Source organism: Diuraphis noxia, unplaced genomic scaffold (genome assembly GCF_037042655.1).
Source record: "Diuraphis noxia isolate RWA-SAM2 unplaced genomic scaffold, SU_Dnox_SAM2 contig0006, whole genome shotgun sequence".
NCBI lineage: Eukaryota > Metazoa > Arthropoda > Insecta > Hemiptera > Aphididae > Diuraphis > Diuraphis noxia.
In genome coordinates this window covers 2839352-2864339 of record NW_028301716.1, presented here as the reverse complement: position 1 = coordinate 2864339, position 24988 = coordinate 2839352, and the positions used below count along the sequence as shown (strand labels likewise).

General features: G+C 29.7%; 3 protein-coding genes across 3 annotated transcripts; 2 read left to right on the top strand and 1 right to left on the bottom strand.

Moving 5' to 3' along the window:
- Positions 1–898: 898 nt before the first annotated feature.
- On the bottom strand, positions 899–4837 carry LOC149054576 (uncharacterized). Its single transcript, XM_089230139.1, has 5 exons — positions 4717–4837; positions 4184–4546; positions 3809–4051; positions 3503–3745; positions 899–1005 (listed from the first exon to the last, which is right to left on the bottom strand). Exons 1-5 carry the CDS (start codon positions 4835–4837, stop codon positions 899–901), a joined length of 1077 nt encoding a protein of 358 aa, XP_089086265.1.
- An 8809-nt stretch (positions 4838–13646) lies between these two features.
- Positions 13647–19906, top strand: LOC149054575 (uncharacterized). Its single transcript, XM_089230138.1, has 5 exons — positions 13647–14103; positions 14192–14742; positions 15943–16309; positions 19439–19516; positions 19884–19906. The coding sequence occupies exons 1-5, from the start codon at positions 13986–13988 to the stop codon at positions 19904–19906; spliced, it is 1137 nt and encodes a 378-aa protein (XP_089086264.1). The 5' UTR covers positions 13647–13985.
- An 800-nt stretch (positions 19907–20706) lies between these two features.
- On the top strand, positions 20707–23823 carry LOC149054574 (zinc finger MYM-type protein 1-like). Its single transcript, XM_089230137.1, has 6 exons — positions 20707–20710; positions 20784–20849; positions 20932–20997; positions 21080–21145; positions 21228–23467; positions 23659–23823. Exons 1-6 carry the CDS (start codon positions 20707–20709, stop codon positions 23821–23823), a joined length of 2607 nt encoding a protein of 868 aa, XP_089086263.1.
- Positions 23824–24988: the final 1165 nt, after the last annotated feature.

Here is a 24988-nt window from a genome sequence, read left to right as displayed (position 1 = left end):
GACCAACATATTCAATCGTCATCATTGTAACCGGTGCAGATGGGCCATGTCGCTCACGAGTTGAGGTGTCGACGGCCCACGAGGCCAGCCTATCGCAGCCACCGGTTACCAACGTCTCAAGGCATCAGCTGCAGTCGTAAAATATCTTTTCCCCCCTACTTCCCCTGGTTTTTTTTATTATATATCACTATAATGTTTTTTTTTTATATATTTTTTCTTTCATTTTGTCCGCAATGCCCCGGTAACCGTTTTGCGGAGCCGTGGGTCCTTTCTCTCTGATGTTTATATAATGGTATGTCGTCTGACATACCATTCCCTTGCCGGTAACCGCTTGTCGGAGCCGTAACATTGGTATTCCATCTTTTCATATTTTTTTCCCCTGTTTTCTTATGCATTGCCATGTGCTTAATTATTATATATTTTTTCCCCTGTTTTCTTATGCATTGCCATGTGCTTAATTATTATATATTTTTTCCCCTGTTCTCTTATGCATTGCCATGTGCTTGATTATTATATATTTTTTCCCCTGTTTTCTTATGCATTGCCATGTGCTTAATTATTATATATTTTTTTGTGTTATGTGCACTCTGCCATGTGCCTAACTAGTATATATATATATATTGTTTCTAAATAGTAATTGCCATGCAAAATACACTATTATAATTACCTTCAACTTTGCCACGTTTTCTTATTTATTAATATTATTTTATTTACTTTTTCCCTTTTAAATAGATCTTTGGGATTCATTTCCCATTGCGTGTACAAAAGCCCATAGATTCTACCGACGTGTCCAAAGGACACCACGCGGTTCGGTCTATGGGTCATCGCATAAGTGTTCCCCTTGTCACAAGGCCCTTGTGTGATGGGTGATCAGTAAGCCCCTAAAAAGGCCGAAAGTTCACAATATTTTTTCAACTTGAAAAAGTTCTTCTCTATATTTCATTGAATCAGCATTTTCAGTAGACAATATATTTTCAAAAGTCTGTAGATCGTCAAGATTTTTAACCCGTCGTTGGTACACATATAGTTAGTAACATGATTGTTACACTGTGAGCGCTGTGCTCACACTTCACTTTTTATATTATTATTAATTGATCTATTAACTTAAAAAATCAAACCATATCTAGAATTATGTATATTTTTATCCTTCACTAAAAAGTATATAAATTCTTAATTAAATAACTTTATAATTATAATACTAAATTAATAACTTAATTTCATAATTTATAAAATAAAAATAAAAGACTACAATCTCATTCCAAAAAAATATTTTTTTTTCATATAAAGAAATACAAATTAATTAAAACCTTAATATAAATGAAAATTTATAAACTATTAAAATTATGACTTTGGTCTATTCACTTTCTGTAGTATTTGTTTCGCTGTGATCGTTACAGCAGGATACGCATGTGCTCATCGTTTGCTCCTTACATATTGGCACGCTGCATTTTACGCACTTGGTCTACGAAATTATTTCAAACAAATGATTAATTATATATAATATTATTATTATTATTATTATGTATTCATAAAAATATTTCCTCACCATAGTCTTTCGATTTTTTCTTTTTGGACAAAATACGCACTTCGGACGATGTTCAATATTTGAACGTTCAGGGACTTCATTTTCTGTCTTGGTGTAACCAGTCAATTTTATTATTCTTTGTCGAATACTTGTACGCAAAGTAGGCATCTGCAATCGTTCTAACATAAACGGTTTTGTAAGTTCTATTCCCAAGGTTTTTAGAAATTCTCGACGACTTAGGTAAATTCCTGTATTTTCTCGAAAAATAATTTGGCTATTTATGCCTCCTATGTTCATCAAAGAGAAAAAAATGGTCAGTGGCCACCTGCAACTTATTCTAGCCACAGAGTATTCGCCCTTCATTTCATCCACGCAATCCACGCCACCTTTTGTACTGTTGTAATACGTAATCACCTCTGGTTTTCTTTCTTCAGACTCCGGATCAATGATACCTTGTTCGTGCATAGTGGAAATAAGCAATACATTTTTATTTTTTTTTGGTACATATGATGTAAGCAATATGTCTTTGTCATAACCAAACATCGTAGAATTCAATTGCCTTTTTTTAGTTTCTAAAAAACAAAGGGGAATTTCACGTTTGTTTTTACGAAGTGTACCAACTACAGTTGTATTGTGATTTTTTAGTAGATCAATTGCTAGAGGTATAGAGTTATACCAGTTATCCATGGTGATATTACGACCTGTTTTCGTTATTGGGGCGATTAATCTTTTCACGACACTTGCAGGGTTATTTTCACATTTATAAGGCCCATCGGGCTGAGTCCCAACGTACACTTCCATTTTCGACGTATAAAAGGTGCGAGAGTCGACTAATGCCTGGATTTTTATACCATATTTGTTAGGCTTACTTGGGATGTACTGTCGGAAACTACAACGGCCTCGAAAACCTTCGAGCATTTCATCTATAGTTACATTTGCCCCCACTGTATAACAGTTTTCGCAGCGTAGAACAAAGTCTTCAAATACTGAACGAATGGCCGCAAGCTTATCAAATTGTTTTCTTTGGGCCCGTGTACCTATATCGTCAAACCTCATTGCTCTTAGAAGAATATAAAATCGTGCTTTTGGCATAACTGCTCGAAAATACTCGGGGGATAAGCCATCGTTTGACCATAAATCATCAAGGTTGAGATGATTACTACGTAGAACACCGGCCAAATATAACAGTCCAAAAAGCGCGTTTATTTCGGATTTTGATGTTTCGCGTACCATATGTTGTTGTGTATATTTTGAACGAATTTTATCGAGATATATGTTAGTGTATTTTACTATATCGTCAATAATGGAATTAGAAAAAAATAAGTTCCAGCACTCCAAAATAGAATTTGCATCACGACCTATTTGTTTTACGCCTGGTAAACGTAAAACGATGTTACGTTGTCGAGTACGTACATTTCTAGGAGGAGCGTCCTTATACCATTTTGTTTGTTTATCTTTCCCTAAGTAGTAAGAATTCTGTGCTTTAGGACTACGACTTCTTGAACGAGAAGATTGTGAAGTATTTGTTCTATGCGTAGGTTCAGAAATGTCACTATCAGACTCATTTTCACGTAATTCGACGGGATCTCCATAACTAGGATCAGCGTCGGTATCGTCTGAGTCATCTAAAAAAACTTCTTCGGTCTCTTCTAACCACGAAATAACTTTATTGGCCATGATAAATTAAAAAATAATAAAAACACGTGAACGTAATTGACTACGGCGGCGGTGTTAAAAATATTGCACGGTTAGTACAGTGTTAGCGCGACGCTCACTTAATCGGTACTGTTGACTTTGTCTAACGATAACTGATAGGCAATGACAAATAGCGTAATTATTTATTTTTATAAATATTTATAGACATGTTATTTGAAGGTATTTATAGTATCAGGTTAATTCATTAATATTTGTACGAATAACGCTCGAAATGTTATCTGTGTGAGCGGCGCGCTCACATGTGTACCAACGACGGGTTAATAGGAAGAAGCCCCATGAAGGGGGATGGCAACTTTGGGAATGGCATAGCAAGAGCACGAACACGTCGATCAACAGACAAAATCGATTCTAGCAATTTAGAATTATTTTGTACGGCTGAGGATATCCTAGCAAGTGATCCATTCATTAATAATACTTGGCTCATAATTTTTTCATCCTTCTTTTTCCCTTGTTCTTTCAATTTCAATATCTCATCTTTAAGATTATCAATTTTTGAAGAGATGTCTATAATAATTAAAAATAGTAAAAATAAATTTCAACTGTTTTATATATTAATTTTTTAGTTACTGTGAGAAACTATCATATTATTTGTAGTTGACAATTCATCATTATTTGAAATATTTTTTTCTTCTTCTGCAGTAGGCTCATTAGTGGTTTCTTGACTTCCTTCATTTGATGTTTTGGTATGCAAAATAATAAAGCCAGCATCAGTATCAGCTGTAGATAAAAAATCAAACAGGTTATTTTCTTGCTGTATAAGATTTTGAGATGTGGTCATCAATGTTTTATCAAAATCTTGATCAAGTACATCTAAAATAAAATAAAATAGGCACTATACTACTATTACTACTTATATTATATATTTCAATAACTTCAAATTAAAAATTCAAGTAAAAATAGATTCTTATTACTAATTATTATATAAGATTTATAAATCCTTACCACTTTCACTATATTTTGAATTTGATGTTAAGAGTTCATTATTGATTGTAGGCGTTGAAGCTTTGGTAGGTTTCGTTAAAACTGAAGTAGAAGGTGCATTTGGCAATGGCAGACAATTGAAACTATCAGATGTTGATTTTGAAATTAATAGTTGTTTGCTTAATGACGATGAAGCAGAAACAGGCAAATGAAGAAATGTTTTTGTTTTTTTTTTGTTGGGTTCAGGAGAGTACCTTTTTGCAGAACATCTTTTTCTGGGTTTCGACATATATTGATCATTTTCATCTGGATTTTCACTTTCATCGGTACTACCTTCAGTGCAAGACCACGCCTTAGCAACTCGACGGGCTTGTAATTCATTATCTATAGTGTTAATTGAATAAAATTGTAACAATCAAATATCTAAATTTTCATATCTATTAGTTTAAATTCTATTTTTCTCAACCATATATACTTACTCATAAGGAATACAATTAATACAATTCAAAAAATGCAATGTTATCTAAACATAATATATATTATGCTTAACTTACTAAAAGGTCCCGCAACTTTTTTAGCATCATATAAAACACCATCATTATCATTTGGCTCAATGCAATCCAATATCATTTTTTTGATTTGACTACTTGATAGGTGTTTTATGGACTTTTCCATTTTTGTGAACGGAAACCAACATTGGCTAACCTTCTGATCATATAACTCAATAAACCACGAATAAGGAACATGTTGAACCTCGTCCGTTTTTAAAAATAAAACAACAATCCAAGACCTATAAAATTATTAAAAATGTAAGAAAACTAATAATAACATGTTTAAATTTATATAATGAGCAATATTTATTAATAGGTACATAAAAAACTTAATTTTAAACATTAGAAATTAAAGATACCAAATTATTTTTTTTTGTTATTATTATTGATTGAACCAACCAAATTTTAAGCTTGTTGTTTATATCACAGAATTACAAAAAAGTATGTTTGAATGTAACATTATTTATTTATTCATAATATGGCATATTTATTTTATAGTATAATAACATTAATAACCAAACTATTCAATAAATCATAAAAAAATTAATAAATATTTTAACAAAAAATAGTTCACAGGTAATAATAATATACAAAAAAAGAACAAGAAAATCTTTCATTGATTTAACAGTTAAAAGTTGTTTTTTTTAAACTTATTAAATATACATTAGTTATGTAAAAAAGGTATAATGTATGACTTAATATCATTCAAAGGAATATGAACAACTTTCTCTTTAATATCATCAAATGCCCAAGATTTTAAATGACTTTTTTTTTTTTTACTAGCTTCATAGATTTCAAGTAACTGGGAAACACATGGCTTACTGAAAAAACTTGTCAACTTTTCAAATTGCCTCCCAATGATGCATATTGTTGAGTTATCTTTACTACTAGTTGCAATGTTTTCAACCAAAACATAGACACCACTAATTAATTTTACGCAACTATTTGCTTTATCCAATTTTAATGAAATACGCTCATTTTTCCAACTACTAAATTGTGGCTCACATACATCTGGCAACATTGGTCGGTTCTGGTGTATATTTTGCAATTTAATTGGACCATAACATGATTCTTTTGACTGATTGGTTAGCATACAATTACTATATGCACGCTTTTCAGCGTATCGTTGTGCTAACTGTTGTAAAGGTTTTACACCAGACTTAATTTTTTTTTTTAGAGGTTGCATAAAATTTTCAAAGGGGAATGCAGAATAACAATTTAAAGAACCAAAGTGTTTAACATCTTCAGCTAAATGAAGGAGGGAATGTATATTATGAGACATATATATTTCACCATAAATATTTTTAAAAGATAACACAAAATGTTGAAGTAATTGATTTGCATAATCAATATATTCATCACTTAAAGACTGAGTTGAGAGAATTCGAATAGCAACGAATAATTCTAAAAAATGATCATAAACTTCAGCATTGAAGAAGTTCCGTAAAATAATAAATCCTAAGTATAATAGGCATTGACGTAGTTCTGTAGCTTTCCACCGACTAACATCAAGCAGCGGATGTTTCCTACTATTTTCACTAAACCTCCTTTGAAACTCTATAGGAATGTATTCTGATAATTGATTAAGTTTTATGTCTAGAACATTAATTAAATTAGCAGGTAATGACATGTTTTGCTTATGTTTAGGAGCCCCAATCCAAAACAAAAGAAGTTTTTTCATTACACCAATGCATACACAGTGCATGTAATCAAAAGGAATAGATTTTACAAGATCAAAGTTTGGAAGTTCAGTTAAAATAGTTTTTCCATTATGAAAAATAGGATCTTTATAATTCATAAAATCATTGTGTGTCCGTAAAGGTGAACCAACTTCAGTATAGCACACTCTATCGATTACCCATTTTCCCACATTTTGGCATCTTACACAAGATACTTTTCCAGTATGTCCTTTGGTATTTAAAACAAATGACTTACCCGGTGCATCACAAATTAAAGCGCAAATTTCAACATGAATTTTTATATTATCAAAAGTAAGGACTTTCATTTCTTGAACAAAATCAAATAGAAATGTATTACAATCAACTGGTTTGGTTTTTCCATGATATGCACCAATTATGAATATATTAGGCTTTTTAGTTGGTAAATTTACAAAGTACCCAAGAATGGGCCATAACTGGCTAGGGGGGTTAGTAGTTACAGGAAGTCCATCAATACCTACATACAACGATAATACTGCTGGAATATTTTTATCATAATTAATTATGTCTTTGATTTCTTCCTCTATACAAAAATGATGCTAAATACCACCACCTACTTCCCTAACATTTGTTTTAAGAGGAGTTTTTAAAAGTGTTCTTGAATCTTTTGGGAGTTCTTTAAATTCAGAAAACTTTGAAAGACGTTTTAATAGATCGTTAAGGGCTGAATGAGTAATATTATGAGAAATGGCCATATTGCTAAAGTCAATTTCAAGTCAGGATTGTCATTAGAATCTGAAAGTGTTGATGGACAACTAGTAGACTCAGAGGCCACATTACTTTCTTCAGATGAATATTCATCAATGTGCATGTTATGAGAAATGTGTACGCTAGAACAATTCAAATTTGTCTGATCAACATCAGTAGAAGTTGAATAATTAAGAAGAGGATGCTCAACAGTATTATTTGTGTTTATAGATGAACTGTTAGAATTACTAAGAGATTGGCCTTCATAATCATCTTCACTAGATAGAGCTTCTAATAACATCATAGAAGCTTTTTTCCTATTCCTGAAGCGGGTACTCTTACTAAAGTTTATATTTCGTTTTGACATATTTATTTATTTTATAAAAAAATAATAACAATCTTACATAATCTGGAAATATAGGGCAAAATACTTTTTCGCAGGTCTTTGTGTAAGATGGATGTTGAACTCTAGAACATATAAAAAGTAAAATATATATAATAAAAGAATAAAAAAAAATATTATTTTAATATATTGCACTATTCTATATCACTGCAGTTGTTTTAATCTAATTTAAAGTGTTTTTTTTTTATTATTTAATACATTATTATTAATATTTATGTATTTATATTTTATTAGTCATTCTGCAAATAGGTACTAGTCCAAATACATAATGGTTTTTACCTATATTACCTACTTGTATCGAGGAAGTTGTAATAAATTTATAAAAAGTATCTATATCTATAAGTAATATAGGTAATAAAACAATTGATTTAGGTACATATAGGTATAGGAGTACTTTAATCTATACTTTCCTCAATTATTATCGTTCACACTAAAATCTGTAGGTATTACCTTTTACTTTTGAAGCACATTATAAAAAAACAAGTCACAATAATATACTTACAATAAATAGCCATGTAGTATACATAGTAGGTATACAGTATAAATTAAACTTTAAAAAGTGCAATATCAGTATATCACTATATCTTTTAGTTACAATATTAACCAAAAAGGTCCATCTAATGTATAATTACTGCTAATTTAAAACCTTTTTCTAACATTTCAATTAAATATAAATATTATAGTATCTATATAAGCAAGAAGAATTTTATTTTATTTTATCGATTAAGTTAATTTTAGTAGTTTCTTAGTTATACTATGTGTTAATACTGCAATAATTATGATTAATTAGATAAACTTATTACCTATACCTACTTTAAATTACATAGTTTTAAGTAATTTAACTAATTATACAAAAAATAGAAATTTATTCATATTGTAGGTACTCTAACAGAATATATTTTGATTTTGGGTACCTACCTAAGTCATATATAATAATTAATATTTTATAATTCAATCTTATGTGTAGGTATACCGAAACTGGCAGTACGTTAAGAAGTATAGGTACCTACTGAAATTGAAAAATGCTTAACTAAAATTATTCCTTTGATTTAATCACAGATAGAAAATATTAATTTAAATGAACGTATAGGTAACCTATAAAACTTATGTAAAATATAATAATTATTATTGTTATTATTTTAAAAGATACTCACTGATATAATAATAACGGGTGACGCAAGACGAAACTGCAGCAGACTGTGTACTCCCAAAGTCCCAACTATTACAGTCAGTATATTATACTGATCACATGTGATATAATAAATAATAATATAAACTAAATAAATAGACAAAAAAATTGAAGATACTTATTAAATATTAATCGGATTATATTATATTGATTATCGTAATCAGTAATCACTATAATATTATACTGTAGGTTTATTTTTATATTCATGTCTACATTATTACTGCTGCACCAATGCACCATCACCACACGCAATAACAACGATTACGACGGCGAGGCAATATTGTTGGAAAACCGGCTAAAAATAAAATTGATAGCGATTATTTTGAGGTAATATTGAACACATTTACACATATACCACACGGTATTTCTATAACACCGTAGCACACTGGTATCACCAAATTTACACCAGTACACGGATAAGACTCGGTAGATGAATGCACCTCAACACACCTAGTACACAGTTTTATATTTTCATCATAACACCAATCATGCACCATATAAGTTTTTTATGACACTCGAGTTCTGTGTTAGCACCGTGTTATGTGCACGGTGCGATATAACCGACCCTGATCCAAAAAAATGTTACCCGGGTACCTTGTTGCGAAGAAAAAATCTCCACATGAGATTTTTAACGAAGTACGAACCGTTTATGGTGAAGGCCATATGAACTTAGGTTGCACACTATACACCAGAAACCAAGAGACAGTCCGAACACTGCCGTCACACCACTTCACCCTCAACCAAAAACTTCAAAACCATCATTTCAGCTAAAAAAATCATGGCATCAGTGTTTTGGGGCCACAAAGGCATCATTTTGATTGATTATTTACCTTAGGGGAGACGCAGTAAGATATTGTAAAACCCTAAAAAAATTGAGGAGAACTATTAAAAATAAAATGAGGAGTCTGTTAACGAGCGGAGTCTGCCTGCTGCACGACAACGCGTGGCAGGGCCGGCGCTACCTAATATTGATGGGTGGGGGGGGGGGGGGTGTTGCCGCCGCAACATAATTATAGGTAAACGTATGGCATAATAGTGTTCAATTAATTATTAATATCTGACCGCGAGGATAGCTGGACACAAGCACACACTCACTATCACCTGTTGTCATTATAATATTTTATTTTTATATCTATTTAAATGTGTTTTATGAGTTATATAATACCTATATGTATGTAGATTATGCCGCCGCACCGGCTACGCGAATATTAATTAACACGGTCGCCGTGACACTGTCTTTTGTCCGTCTCGCATCGTACGTCGTCGTGAGAGAACGTCGCGTTTATATTATAGTTTTATTTTTGAGACACGGATTGCCCAAATTATAGTATTTTTCAGTGCAGGCGCGAATCGCCACAGCTTTTATTTTTATTTATTTATTTATTGTAAAGCGCGTACCGCCAAATCATCTTGCTATATTATATTGCTACGACATAGTGTGTGTGTCGCGTATTATTATTATTATTGTTATTATTATCCATATATAGGGCAGGTAGCAGCTGGCCAGCCGAGCACCGTCATAACTGTGAGTTTTTCTTTTTATACATTTATACTTTTTATTACATTAGTTATACATATATATTATATTCTATTGGTCATAAGGGCCACCCATATATATATATATATTATATATTATTATTATGTTGCGCCACAAGGGCTGCACGTAATTTTATATTTATATTCATTATTTTTGTACGAGCTTCAGCTCTAATAGCGGTGCTTATTGTATTTTTATTTGTTCGTGCCATAAGGGCCGAGCATTTATATTAACATTATCCTGTAGAGCCAGAAGTGCTAAATTTTACATTAATATTTTTTTCTGTTGGGCCAGAAGGGCCACATATTATTTTTACATTATTTATACCTTTTTTGTACCCGTTTGGTTGCTGTATTTATTATTTTATATTGTGTGTTATCTTGAATTATTTGTATTATACAGCAACAATTTCCAAAAACCTTGTTACCATTTTATTATCATTTGTTTTATTGTACACACCCACATACATACACACATTCGTACACAAATACACACAATTCACAACACGCATTACGTAGCTCGACAGTATTTGCCCGGCAATCTCGACCACTGCTGTTCGAGCTATTACACCATTACACACCCAGCTGGTCCTCGCATATTTAAGACCTAGGTGTTAGTGGTGAGCAACAAAGGTGTCCGGAGTGCGCATATTAACATTATATGCTTCCGGCCCTGACAGGGGGTATAAATATACAAATTTAACGACTACATTCTAAAAAAATCCGCATGTTCTCTCTGTCAACTGTCTTACACACAAGTACATGGCAAATTTTTGTGTCCCTAATAATCTATTTAATTGTGATATTTTAAATGCAGAGTAAATTTATAAATTGTAAAATTTGAAGATAAATTATTGCCTGGGCATATTTGAAAATTGTATTGATATTTTAATTTTGAAGCAAGTTAACATTTTAATATTGTAATTTTTGTGTAGTTTTTCAAATCATATTATAACTTGCTTCATATTTAAAATGTCAATAAAACCCTCCTAAATACTCTAGATAATGATCTTAACTTTAAATAAATTTTACAAAAATTGTATGTAAATTATTGATAAATTTACTATTATTTGAAAAATAAGAGTGACATATATACTGAACTCAAAATGTGGTATATTACGCGTGTGTAAAACAGAGTCGACGCCACATGGAGGTGTAAGTTACACCGTGTAACGCACTCATTGAAATAGAAAAAATAAAAACAAAATAAGAATAAAAAATATAATATTACCCAGATAGCAAAATTATGTTATAATAATATTCTAGCAATGTTACTAAGAAAATCAAAATATTCTTAAAAGATGAACACCCAGATAGCAAAACAGTAATATTTATATTACAATAATATTCATCTTTGATTAAATTTATAATATTTCTAATTTAATGTTACTATCACATTAGTGCAATATTAAAATTAGAATATTATACACGAAACATTATCTTAATATTTCAGATAGCTTATTTTTGTAATATTATGAAGTTAATTACGTCGAAATGTTTTAAGAATATTAAGTTTATAACATAAAATAATATTACATTTTAAATATTTCTTAAATATTTATGTTAGGTTATGTTTTTAACATTACACCATTAACATTATATAAATATTTTTAAAATATACAATTTATAATGCTATATAACATGTATAAATTATTTTAGGCATTTCTTTTTCTTTTTTGTCGAGATAGAAAGTGTAAATGTAAAACTTAAAAAATCACTTTCCTAACTCCTCCAGATAAGTGTTAAACACCAAATCATACTTTATACCAAATTAGAGAAGTGAACTTAAATAAAAAATGATTTATTTTTAGCTTTTATCGTTAAACATAGATTTCTTACGACAAATGATTACATTTACTTTTATTTTGCACTTTTTTTTGATATTATGAATTTTGGAAATATTAAAAATATAGATTCTTAATTACGTTTTTGAACCCTTGATTTTTTAGTGCTCTTTTGGAATTTATTTGTTTAGTAAAGGCATGGGCGCATTTAATATTAATATATTGGGGTGGGGGAGGCAAAATTATTTTGCACCCCTGCATGGTGTATTTTATGAATATTATATAAATTATATTATATAATACATGAAAGTAGGTAGGTACCCACTACCCACATAACACAGGGACAACTAATGGATATAATAAATAACAGTATGATTTATAAATACCTATCTATGACATATATTAGATATTTCTGTATAGGTATCTATTAAACATCTAGTAGATATCCAATTGGCCACATTTATATTAGTTTTGGATATCCATTAGATATCTATTTTACACATGTTATGAGTTTATGACTTATGTAGTGATCACGTCGCCTACAGGTATCAGTAGTCAAGGATGATGTTTGGAAGGTGACTCTTGAGTTAATTACACAACGTAGAATTCTTCTTAATTAGATTAATTGTTTATTTATTGTGGTAAAACATATATTTATTTATAACATGAAAGCTGAATGTAAGTTAAGTATTCTGAATGATAGAATAAATTCGGTTTGATTCGAAATATTTTCTAAGTTCAAAATATTGTTTATAAGAAATTTTCTAAGTCCAATGAATTAAATTAAACAACAGACTGGCGTGAAGGTGCTCTGGCTAGTCTGGTCAAGTCGCGTCTGAATACAGGCCGTTTCGGGGTCTCTTATATAGTGCTACCCTCTACTCCCCATAGTCTACTTGCTCTTGTCGCTGTTCTCACGGATGTGGTAAAGTTATCTAGATTGATGGAAATGCCACTCGCCCACGTACGAGCTAAATGCGTATCTCATGTGGCTACAGACCTCGATAATTTATATTATTATTAACATTATTATTATGTAAAAATATACATTATAATATTACATTATGACATTGTTTCTTGTAACTTTTGTAATGATGCATAACCCCACATCCTGTGCACACCTATCAAGATCTTTTATAGTCGTCTAACCACATGATTTCGTGTTGCCCTAACGTTAATGATTTCCACGAAATGCTTTCTCTCTTATAATTACAAAGTTGGTCGCACCCTACCCTATCTTAGTTCGGCTGGTACCTAGTTGACCGTGAACTAGACAATGCGGGACGCTAGTCCATAGCACCTCCCCTCTAAAAAATTGATTTATTATAGACAGAAATCAATCAATCTGTGTACAATATAGTTATTTTACATTAATATTTTCACAAGTTCAAACAACTTGTTTACAATACAATTTTCATTAATTTCATATTGTATGTTTTACATTCAATATTACATATGCATGAAGCATTTACAATTATATATTATTACATTTCATGTTTGTCATTTTTGATTACAATAGTATTTTTATTAGTACAATAAAATATATATTTTCGTATTACAATAAGTCTACGATTTTATTTATTACATTAAAATATGTGGTTAGTATTATCATTGATTATAGAATAGACAGATAGCCCATGCAATGTTAATATTTGGTGACCATGCGTAGGATGCAACCACTATGGAGCGCTAGTGTAGTTGGGATGCAAGGAGGTGGTACCCCCATCATAGATGTTTGCCATGGATATGCGGGGAAGGGAAGAGGTGGCTTATCGCGAAGTGCCGATCTAAAAATAGAGTAATAATAAGAAACTGAAGATATACTGAAATGATTGGAAATAATAATTTTATTATATTATCATTTATTACTATCTTGTTCATTGTGGAACAACCGCCTTCCGAATTTTCTTGTTTTTTGAGTTTTAAGTTGCATTTACAATTAAAAATTCTTAAACATGTCTGGAAATAAATGCCAATATTTAAATTGTGGAAAATCAAAGAAAATGTTTCCAAATTTAAAAATGTATCGTTTTCCAAAAGATGATAGAAAAGAAGTATGGATAATACATTCAGGTGAGTAATTAATTTTAAATTTTAATTTTTCTGTACCATTGCGAATATTTATAATTTTTTTTACACATTTTTTTTTATATCTACACAGGAAACACAAGTTTGTTTTCTGTTGATCCAGATAAACTCCACAATAGGTACATTTGTCAAGAACATTTCCCACCCGAAAGCTTTGTACAAAATTTTACTCAAAATCGTTTGATAGATACTGCTATTCCCTATAATTATCAATCTAAAACACAGCCATCTACATCATCAGGCATTAACCAGAATGATGAATCTCAGCAGGAGTATAATATAATGTCAACCCCAACTAAAACATATACACACTCAAAACCAGACATGGTAGAGTTAGTTTTTCCGAGCCCCCCTTCAACTTTTTCTACACCTCAAAAAATTAAAATAACAAATATAATTGACATGCCTAGCCCAAATTTAAAAAGGAAATCTGATTTGATAGAAATAGATACACCTAGAAAAATCAATTTAAAACAAAAATTAAAACTAAAAAACAAATTAATTCATAATAAAATAACTCAAATTTCAAAATTAAAAAAAAGAGTTAAAACTTTTAAAACATATAATAATGCTAAGAATTCAATAAATATGCATAACTTTCCATCAATTAATTCTAAGGCAATGGTAACGATGCAATTAAAAGATAGGAGTCGTCCGTGGACATTAAATGAAAAAAATTTAGCTTTAAACTTATATTATAAATCACCAACAGCATATAAATTTTTACGTTCACAAAAAGTTAATTTACCTGGGCCATCAACTATTCGTCGTTGGATTGGTCAATCAAAATTCTTACCAGGTTTTAGTAAATTATTTTTCAGTCATATACAAAAAAAATTTGAGTCATCTGATTATAAAGAAAAAGCTTGCACTGTTTGTTTTGATGAAATGTATATAAAAGAATTTATAGAATATTCCAAAGAATTTGATTTTATTGAAGGTTTTGAAGATTTAGGTCATTATGAGAGGACCAATAAAAGTGCTAACTGTGTTTTAGTATTTATGGCTCGAGGTATTTACTCTACATGGAAATTTCCAATTGCATATTTTCTTGTTCATTCTGGAGTTAACAAAACAATTTTAAAAAATTTAATAATTGATGTTTTACAAAAGTTATTTGAGGTTGGGTTGTGTCCCAAAATTATAGTTTGCGATCAAGGCACAAACAACCAAAGCACTTTAAAATCATTAAATATTTCAGAAGATAATCCATTTTTTTTTATCAACAACAATAAAATTTTTTCTTTGTTTGATGTTCCTCATTTACTTAAAAGTATTAGAAATAATTTAATTAATGCCTGTTATATAAAAGATAATAAAATAATCTCATTTGATGATATAAAAAAAACATATGAGTTGGACAAACAAAATCATAAAAGTAAGTCTCTCATCAAAATAACAGATGCACATATTTACCCTAATTCTTTTCAAAAAATGCGTGTTAAATTAGCAGTACAATTATTAAGCAATTCCATGGCCGCAGCAATCCGAACTTGTATACAAACAGGACAACTTCAAAGTAACACTTCATCGAATACTGCAGATTTTATTGAGTTTATTAATAATTTATTTGATTGTTTAAATAGTAAATCTTTATATAGTCATAATCCATACCTCTGTACATTAACTGATCTAGGTACTGTAAAAAATTTTTTAATAGAAGCTTCACAATACTTCACAAATTTACAAAAATTAAAAAAAGGAAAATTATCTCAACCTCCCTGTTTTAAAGGGCTTACACAGACCATTAAAGGTGTATTGCAATTTTTTGAAGCAGAGAAATCTAATGATATTGTATTTTTAATGACTAATCGTTTAAATCAGGATGTTTTAGAAAACCTCTTTAGTATTTTTCGACAAAATGGTGGTTATAACAAAAACCCAACAGCTAGAACAATTAGAACTTCCATAAGAAGTAATTGTATTTTTTCTTTATGTACATCAAAAGCGACAAATTGTGAAGAAACCCAAGAAGATGATAATCCAATTATAATTGACCCAGTTAGTTCACTAAATAAAATAAATTTTAACAGTTCAAAATTATCATCTGATTCCGACACAGAATGTAATTCTAATTTATCTCTCTGTTTTTTTTCATCTGACGAGGACTCAAATAATACTGATAGTAATATTGATGTCACTTTAGAAGACTGTTCTGTAACATATTTCGCAGGATATTTGGGCTATAAATGTATGAAAAAATTTAATTGTAACCAATGTCAACTTGAACTATTTGTTGATAAAAACTTAAATGATAAAAAGCAGTTGCATCTTCTTAATAAAAATTATACTTCAATTGATAATGAAAGTGGACTTAAAGCACCATCAAATAGCTTAAATAATGTAGTAAATAAAATTTTAAATATTTTTGAAAGCAATTATAAAAACTATTTGCATAAAAAGAAAATAAAATTTCAACTAACTGAGTGCTTAAAAAATAATAATACAATTAAAAAATGGCTTGATGAATCATTGACAAACTGCATAGATCATAAAATGTACATAATTGAACAACTTTTAATTTGTAAAATATTTAATAAAACAAAATTATTTTCAACTACCTCAAAATTAGCAAAACTTTCTAAATTAAAAATATTAAACCATATTTAAATAAATTAAATACATTTTTTCTTGTTCTGACCTTGTACCTATTTGCATAAAACAATATAGAAGCAGTCTTAACTGTCCTTTTTAGGACAATTCACATCAACTACATTAAATAGTTCTTTTCAGGACTAAGGATCAATTACATTAAATAGTTCTTTTCAGGACTTTGCTTTGATTTTTAAATAGTTCTTTTCAGGACTATTTGCATCAATTACATTAAACTGTCTTTTTTAGGACAATTCACATCAACTACATTAAACAGTTCTTTTCAGGATTAAGCATTGATTTTTATTATATTAAACAGTTCTTTTCAGGACTTAGCATTAAATTTTTAAATAGTCTTTTTTAAGACTATTTGTTTCAATTTTATTAAACGGTTCTTTTCAGAACCAACAAACATCACAATTTACTTTTATTCTAATAATTATGCTTCAATATAAATGTATAAATGTATTTTACCCTTATTTTGGGTTTTTTTAATAATAAAGACAATTTTTTTATTCTTTAAACCTAGTATTTTATTTCTAATCCAGTTTAGCAATCTTGGTATATCTTCACTCAGAATCGTTTTTCATCATATTATATAGACTTATAGTTGGTTTTTAAACTTAACACATTCAGTATGTACTTATAATAACAAAACACAACTATTATTTTATTTATAAATTATATTAATAATTTAATTATGTATATTATTTATGTTGTTATTGAGTTTTTATTTATTTTAAAATTTGAACACAAAAATACAAAACAATGTATTTTATAAAGTATGAAAATACAATAAAATTAAAAATTACAATATGGTTAAAGATTTGCTTTATTTTTAAAACTTGGTAAATCTAGTATAGTATGTAATGTTCAATTAAATATTTCCGCCCAAAGCAGATTTTACTGAATCGTAACATTCCAAACAAAATTGATCTTTCGTAATGAAATTAATTAATTATTGCTTTCTGTAGTAGAATTCGACATAAAAATTAACAATTTTGTGAATATACTATTTAGCGATAGTGGCAATCATAACGCAATGCTCAGAAAATAATAAATATAGGTTTATCCATGATAAAGTCATTAATAGGCTTATCGCTTTTTCTGTCACTACCTCAAACCGGTCTAGGAATATGTTATTCGCCGTCAGTAGTAATAATATAAAATTAATTCATACAACGCTACCTACCGGCAGCTATCATAATTAAAATTGTAGTCGGCGAAAATCCATATAGCATGGTCTATTTGTCTATTCTATAATCAATAGTATTATGTAGCGTCCCAGTATACAGGAGGACAAACGACTGGTGTTGAGGTAGATGGATTGGGTGTAATAAGTATAACAACTTAATTTGTGATTAATTTATTAGATATTTATTTGATTACTATGTAAATAAAACACTTTTACTGCACAAAATGATTTGGTTGTAAAATATTCTAAGTCCGAATAATTAAATTGGACTGGTGTCTGGCGTGAAGGTGCTTGTTCTGACCAGTGGCGGCGTGATAGGGTGTTTCATGAGGCAATTGCCTCACGACCAATTAGGTGGTGGTACCCCCGGGAACGGATATTAAAAACCACATATGGAGTATGGTCAATTAATACTATTACTTATTAGTATTAGTAGTATTACTTAACTATACTAACCTTACGTAGTTACTTTTACTGGAAATACAGTATACACTATTAACTATAGTACATGTTGTATAGTGTACAATAACGCGGTATATTGGTGCCATTGTGGTAACACTACGTAACACTATCAAAGATAATATTATATCATTATTTTTATCATCATTATTCACAGATATAGATAATATTATCTATATCTGTGTCAATATTTTATTTATCTATTAACACTATTTCCCCTTCGTTGGTTGGGCTCATGATTTAAGATAGACTAAGATAGTCTATCTTAAATCATGGTTGGGCTGTAGGCAACAATGGTGGATCGTGGTCTGTGGATGCACGTAATATCACAGAACAATATAGAAGCGAAACTCGATCAGCTGATTGGAGTTTTGTTTCCCTATGATCTGAAGTCTAAACCTCCGAAAAACGTTTCCCGTACTAACATGATATTAGACCCAAAGTCATACATATTATGTAAACGTTTCTCCCACGTTGGCGGGGTACGCTGTGCGGGGTCGGCTTGTTTCCCGTAGGCCGTAACCACGTTTTTGATATGAAATATTTAATTGATAACGTATGCCGTGCCCTCCTGCAGACGAATTGACGGTTATGTTACTTTTAACTTTAAAGTTTTTTTATGTATTGTTATTTGTTGTTCATATTCTGTTCGTGGTTGTGCTCGTGACAAATATTGTGACCAATATTAAACTGGACTGTAATTTCTTTTTGGGCCAAATTATGAGTTCGACAGTAGGGTCAGTATGCGTTTGTGGTAAGAAACGTGGTAATTTGAACTCGGTAAATTGGGGTCGACATTTAGAGGCTTGCAAGTGCAATAAAAAAACAAAAATTAGTCATAATTACTTTGGTTCAAATTTAAGTAATTATTTTAAATCTCCTAAAAATATTTCAGTCACGACTAAAACAAATATCTTATCAGGTAATTATTTTATTTTAATAACATTATTATTCAACTAAACTAAGATTAGTTAAATTAATTCATTCAAAAAAAAATGTTTGTTTATTTCAATTGTCTATGTTAAACAATAATAATTATTATAACATTTTGTTTTGTTAATTTGTATATGGCAGATGCTGAATCTTTAGATGTGACAGCTATTGGTGAAATCACTAAAAGTGATGAATTAAATGTATCAAAATGTGTATCAGGTAATGTATATAATCTTATCTTAAGACACGAACGTACGTGTCCTAAATTAATAGTAATACATCTATGTTGTGAATCAAAACATCTGTGTTTTTTGTGTTTACATATTAATATATTTTATTATTGTCATTAATCACTGTAGCTCAGTTGAAATTATTCATAAAATATCCAAACTAAAAAAACATAACCTTATATACCTAACTAGTTTATCATAGAAAAATATTATACCTACAAAACAAAATTAATGTATGTAACATAATGAAATATCAATAATTATAATATTTTGTTGCATGAGTGTCTTAACATTCTAGAAATAATTGTGACTTGTGAGTTGTGTTTATATTTAATCATTGTATTCTCCATCATCAGCTTACCAAGAAAAATATGGGTAATACTGCTATAATACTTTGGTATATTTATACCTTTATTTTATTTATATTTTATATTATGTGTTATGTGTATGTTAAATGTTTAAAATGGATTTGATGAGTCATTTTCACACATAAGAACATCTTATATACCTAGAAACAAAAAGAATATTTCAAATTTCAATATTTCACCATACAGGTAAACTTTAAGATGCCGTATGAATGGAGACAAACAATGTATTGTAAAGTAAGTAGATAAGTTACAAGATGAACTTCTAAGTTCTATTTTTGAATAAGACAATTTTTAAAAGCTTACTGTAGTTGAATTGTGTAATAATTTGTGTTGTATTGCACTATTGCTTTATTCAAAATGTATACTGTTGCATGAAAGTATATTATTATGTTATAGTTCTGTATTTGTATAACATTTGTAAAACAAATACATTTTGCTTGTGGATATTGATTAAGTGTGGTGAAAGTAAATAGTACATTTTTATAGATTATATATAATATTTATAGTTTATTTTGTGTAAAAATTATTAGTTCATTAACATTTAATTGTAGGATTACCAACTGAAACTGGAAGTGATAGACAGAATAATGTTACAGACCAGTTATTATTGTCTTCAAGTAGTAAAAACTCTGAAATTGACAGCAGAAACGATATTGTTGAAGGTAATGTGTATTTTTTCATAAATTGTTTAGTGTTAAAAATATATTTTTGTATTAATAAAATAAATTGAATAATGTTATAGACCAGTTATTATTGGCTTCAAGTAGTAAAAACTCTGAAATTGACAGCAGAAACGATATTGTTGAAGGTAATGTGTATTTTTTCATAAATTGTTTATTGTTAAAAATATATTTTTGTATTAATAAAATAAATTGAACAATGTTATAGACCAGTTATTATTGGCTTCAAGTAGTAAAAACTCTGAAATTGACAGCAGAAACGATATTGTTGAAGGTAATGTGTATTTTTTCATAAATTGTATATTATTAAAAGATATTATGTTTGTTTAAATAAAATTAATTGAACAATGTTATAGACCAGTTATTATTGGCTTCAAGTAGTAAGAACTCTGAAATTGACAGCAGAAACGATATTGTTGAAGGTAATGTGTATTTTTTCATAAATTGTATATTATTAAAAGATATTATGTTTGTTTCAATAAAATTAATTGAACAATGTTATAGACCAGTTATTATTGGCTTCAAGTAGTAAAAACTCTGAAATTGACAGCAGAAACGATGTTGTTGAAGGTAATGTGTATTTTTTCATAAATTGTATATTGTTAAAAGATATTATGTTTGTTTAAATAAAATTAATTGAACAATGTTATAGACCAGTTACTTGTAATTTCGGGCCATAAAAATGAAAATGATCCAGGAACCTGGCCATCTAAAATGTCTGACTCTATGAGAAGTTATTTTCATGGAATCGGTGCTTGTCAACCATCACCATTAGATTTAGCAAATGGCTTTCCAAAAGTATTTGATGTTTCAAAAATTGCAAGATGTTTTCATGAGAGTTATTACAACAAAGTGTTATTTGATGGTGCAGTTGTAAATCGGTCATGGTTATCATATTCTGTTTCATTAAATAGAGTTTTTTGTATAACTTGTATACTGTTTGGCCTACCAAAAGCTCATCGTTCTTCTTTTGCCTCAGAAGGAAATCAAGATTTTCGAAATATGAAAAGGAATATAGAAAATCATGTAACAGCAATTGAACACCTTCAAGCAGAAATTAGTCGTGGTTTATATGCAAACAACAATCGTATCGATGCACAGATAGTTCACTCAGCAAACAGAAAGGTATGCGAAAATCGAGAAATTTTAAAAGTAATTATTGATGTATTACTATACTTGGGAAGACAAAATATTGCCTTTAGAGGTCATGATGAGAGTTTTTTATCAATAAATCAAGGTAATTTTTTAGAACTTTTAAAATTAATCTCCCAGTACCATCCTGTTATTCAGCACCATTTGAACAAAATTCAAAACACGAAGAAAAACAGACTTACATACATGTCACATGATACTCAAAATTGTCTTCTTAAGATATTAGCTGAACAAATACGTTGCAAAATATTAAAAGAGGTTCAACAGGCTGGACTTTTTGCCATTATTATTGATACCACAACTGATGTGGCCAAATTAGAACAAATGTGTTTTGTTATTCGGTATATAAATAAAGAAGGTCAAATACAAGAACGCCTTATTGCCTTAGATACAACTTTAAATGCATCTGGATTAGGAATGTTCAATGTTTTTCTTAATATTACAGAAAAATATCAAATAAACTGGAAGACTCAATTATGTGCTCAGGCGTATGACGGTGCCGCCTCGATGCAAGGGCAATATTCTGGCCTACGGACACGAATCCAACAAGAAAATCCAAATGCTCTATATATTTGGTGTTTTGCGCATCAGCTTAATCTGGTTATAGTAGACATGTGTGACTGCTGTACAGAAACTAAAGTATTCCTTGGTGATGTTCAATCAGTAAATGACTTTATGCGAGCACGAAAAAGGACTGCACTATTTGTAGACTACCAAAAAAAATTGTATCCAAAAATGAGATTGCGTCGTTTAAAGCATTTTTCAACAACTAGGTGGACATCCCATGACAGAGCTACAATTGTGATTTATGAAAAATTTAAGGCATTAATTAAAACATTAAATCACCTATCATCATCACCTGACTCAGATCGAGATACTTCTTCTAAAGCGTCTAGTTTGGCCACTACGATTAGTGCATTTAAATTTGTAGTCACAATGTTGTTTTTGCAAAAAGTATTTTCTGCAACTACGCCACTGTCAAAATATTTACAATCAAAAAATTTGGATTTTATTCAAGCTATTGTATTAATTGATAAAGTTAAAGAGAGCCTAATTAATTTAAGAACAGAAAAAGAATTTTTAAATCTTATTAATGAAGCTCAAAGTTTTGCAGAAGAAAACAATTTAGCTGAAAAAATGTTCAAAGAAATTAGAATAAGGAAAAGAAAACTTATGCCTGGTGAAATTGGTCATGATGAACCTCAAATTTTGGCAATTGATCGTTATAAAACTACTGTGTACTTCACTGTTTTAGATACAATTTTATCATCTATTTCAAATAGATTTAAAGAATCTAGAGAAATATTAAAAGACTTAAGTATATTATCACCAGCTCGCATCAAATCATTTGGGAAAGAAAGAACTCCAAATTTACCAGTTGATGCATTTCAAGAACTTTGTAGGTGGTTACCAAAACTAGACCTACTTGCTTTAAAAAATGAATACTTAATATTTAGCAAATCAATAAATGCTCTTATTGATGGTATGTCTCCAAATCTTTTGCACAACAATGAAACAACATTTTTGTTTGAAAATAATCAAGCTAGCGATATTGAAGAACCATCTTCCGAAGAAGAAACGTGTGACACTGATAGCAGTGCAGGAGTTGATACAAAACAACTACTCGAAGTATTAACAAACTTTGGAATACTTCACAGTTTTCCAAATCTCCACTACGCATACAAAGCCTTACTTACAATTCCAACATCTTCTGCAAGTGCAGAAAGAGCATTTTCTAAAGTAATTGTTTTCTTATAATATATTTAATAAAACAATAAATGCATGGGTAGCGTCCTCTTAAGAATAAATCCCATAAAGCTCTTATGTTTTTTATTTTTAATCTTTGTAGCAATTTATAATTTGTCATAATATTTATTACAATAATACTCAATAAAATAATAAAATACTAATTTAATTTTTTTCAATGGTAGGTAAAACTGATAAAGTCAAGGTTGAGATCAACTACAAGCGAAGACCGATTAGAAAGTTTGATGATTTTAAACTGTGAAAGAGATATAAACATAGATTATAATTTGGCCATTGATACTTTTGCAGCAACATCAGATTTATTGAGGGACAATTTATTGTTTAAATAAAGATTTATTGTTATTAATATATTATAAGTAATTTTATTATATTTCTGATATTAAAATGACAAAGTATATTACTGTTGTAGAATTGTGAATTGGGGGTGTGGGGGCGAAGCCCCCACGGGCCTGTGTAAAAAAATGTAGGTGGTGGTGGTCGAATATTTATACTTGCCTCATAAAATAAAATAGTTCACGCCGCCACTGGTTCTGACTCTGGTGGCTCACGTCTGAATTGGGTCTAATCGGGGCTCTCCTATATAGTCCAGATAGTCCTACTCTCTGCATTTCCTCTCCTATCGATAAGACACGTATGTGTCCATGGCCGAGTCGTGCAAAAGCGTACGCGTGTATTATTTTAATATCTTAGCTTCCCACGCCCATGCGACCGGTCGGCCACATCCTGGTTATTCGCGACACGTAATCTCCATAACCCGACGACATTAATGTTATCGAATTTTGAGGTCCTACACAATAGAATTGGTTGGCGAAATCATACGCCCCAGGGTCACTTATACATATCTACGTGTATATGCGTGTTTAGATGTCTCAGCGGGACGTCAGTACATAGCACCTCCCCCCTATAAAAAGGTTTCTGTCCTCAAGACAGAAATCTTTAAATAGTATCTGTAACAGTTACTTTACATTCTTACATTTACAAGCTTTAGCTTGTGTACAAATTCAAATGTCATATGTTTTACAAGTTCTTACAATTTCGTAATTTTACATGCAATGATTATAATGTATAAATATATCTATATGCTTATCGCATTTACAATAATTAGATTACAATAATAATAATGTTTTATATAATATGATATATTTTTGGTTAATAGTTATATTAATAATATATTTTTTTTTTTTTTTTTTTTTTTGTTTGTACTTATATAATAATAAAGATTGTGTTAGTAGTACATGTATATTCCATTAATTGTTTCTTTATTTGATTAACATAATTGTCCTATAATACTAATAATAATATTTTCCCATAACCATAGTTTACATTATTATTATTTTTTTTTTTTTTTTTATAACAATATTAATAAAGTTCCTCTAACTAACTTATCCCTTTAATTTAATTCCCTTAACCATACATTCTATACGTTTTAAGTGTATATATATATATTCTAGTCTATAGGTACTATCCGGTTGTTCCGGTGTTCTTTATCTATTC

Bases quoted from the DNA above. Each gene is read 5' to 3' on its own strand.
- LOC149054575 (XM_089230138.1), top strand. From the start codon at position 13,986: ATGTCTGGAAATAAATGCCAATATTTAAATTGTGGAAAATCAAAGAAA. The intron at 14,104-14,191 runs GTGAGTAATTAA...ATATCTACACAG, and splicing joins AGTATGGATAATACATTCAG to GAAACACAAGTTTGTTTTCT. The intron at 19,517-19,883 runs GTAATGTATATA...CTCCATCATCAG, and splicing joins TGTATCAAAATGTGTATCAG to CTTACCAAGAAAAATATGGG.
- LOC149054576 (XM_089230139.1), bottom strand. From the start codon at position 4,837: ATGGAAAAGTCCATAAAACACCTATCAAGTAGTCAAATCAAAAAAATG. The intron at 4,547-4,716 runs GTAAGTTAAGCA...TTAACACTATAG, and splicing joins AAAAGTTGCGGGACCTTTTA to ATAATGAATTACAAGCCCGT. The intron at 4,052-4,183 runs GTAAGGATTTAT...ATTTTATTTTAG, and splicing joins TTCAAAATATAGTGAAAGTG to ATGTACTTGATCAAGATTTT.
- LOC149054574 (XM_089230137.1), top strand. The intron at 20,850-20,931 runs GTAATGTGTATT...ACAATGTTATAG, and splicing joins CAGAAACGATATTGTTGAAG to ACCAGTTATTATTGGCTTCA. The intron at 21,146-21,227 runs GTAATGTGTATT...ACAATGTTATAG, and splicing joins CAGAAACGATGTTGTTGAAG to ACCAGTTACTTGTAATTTCG.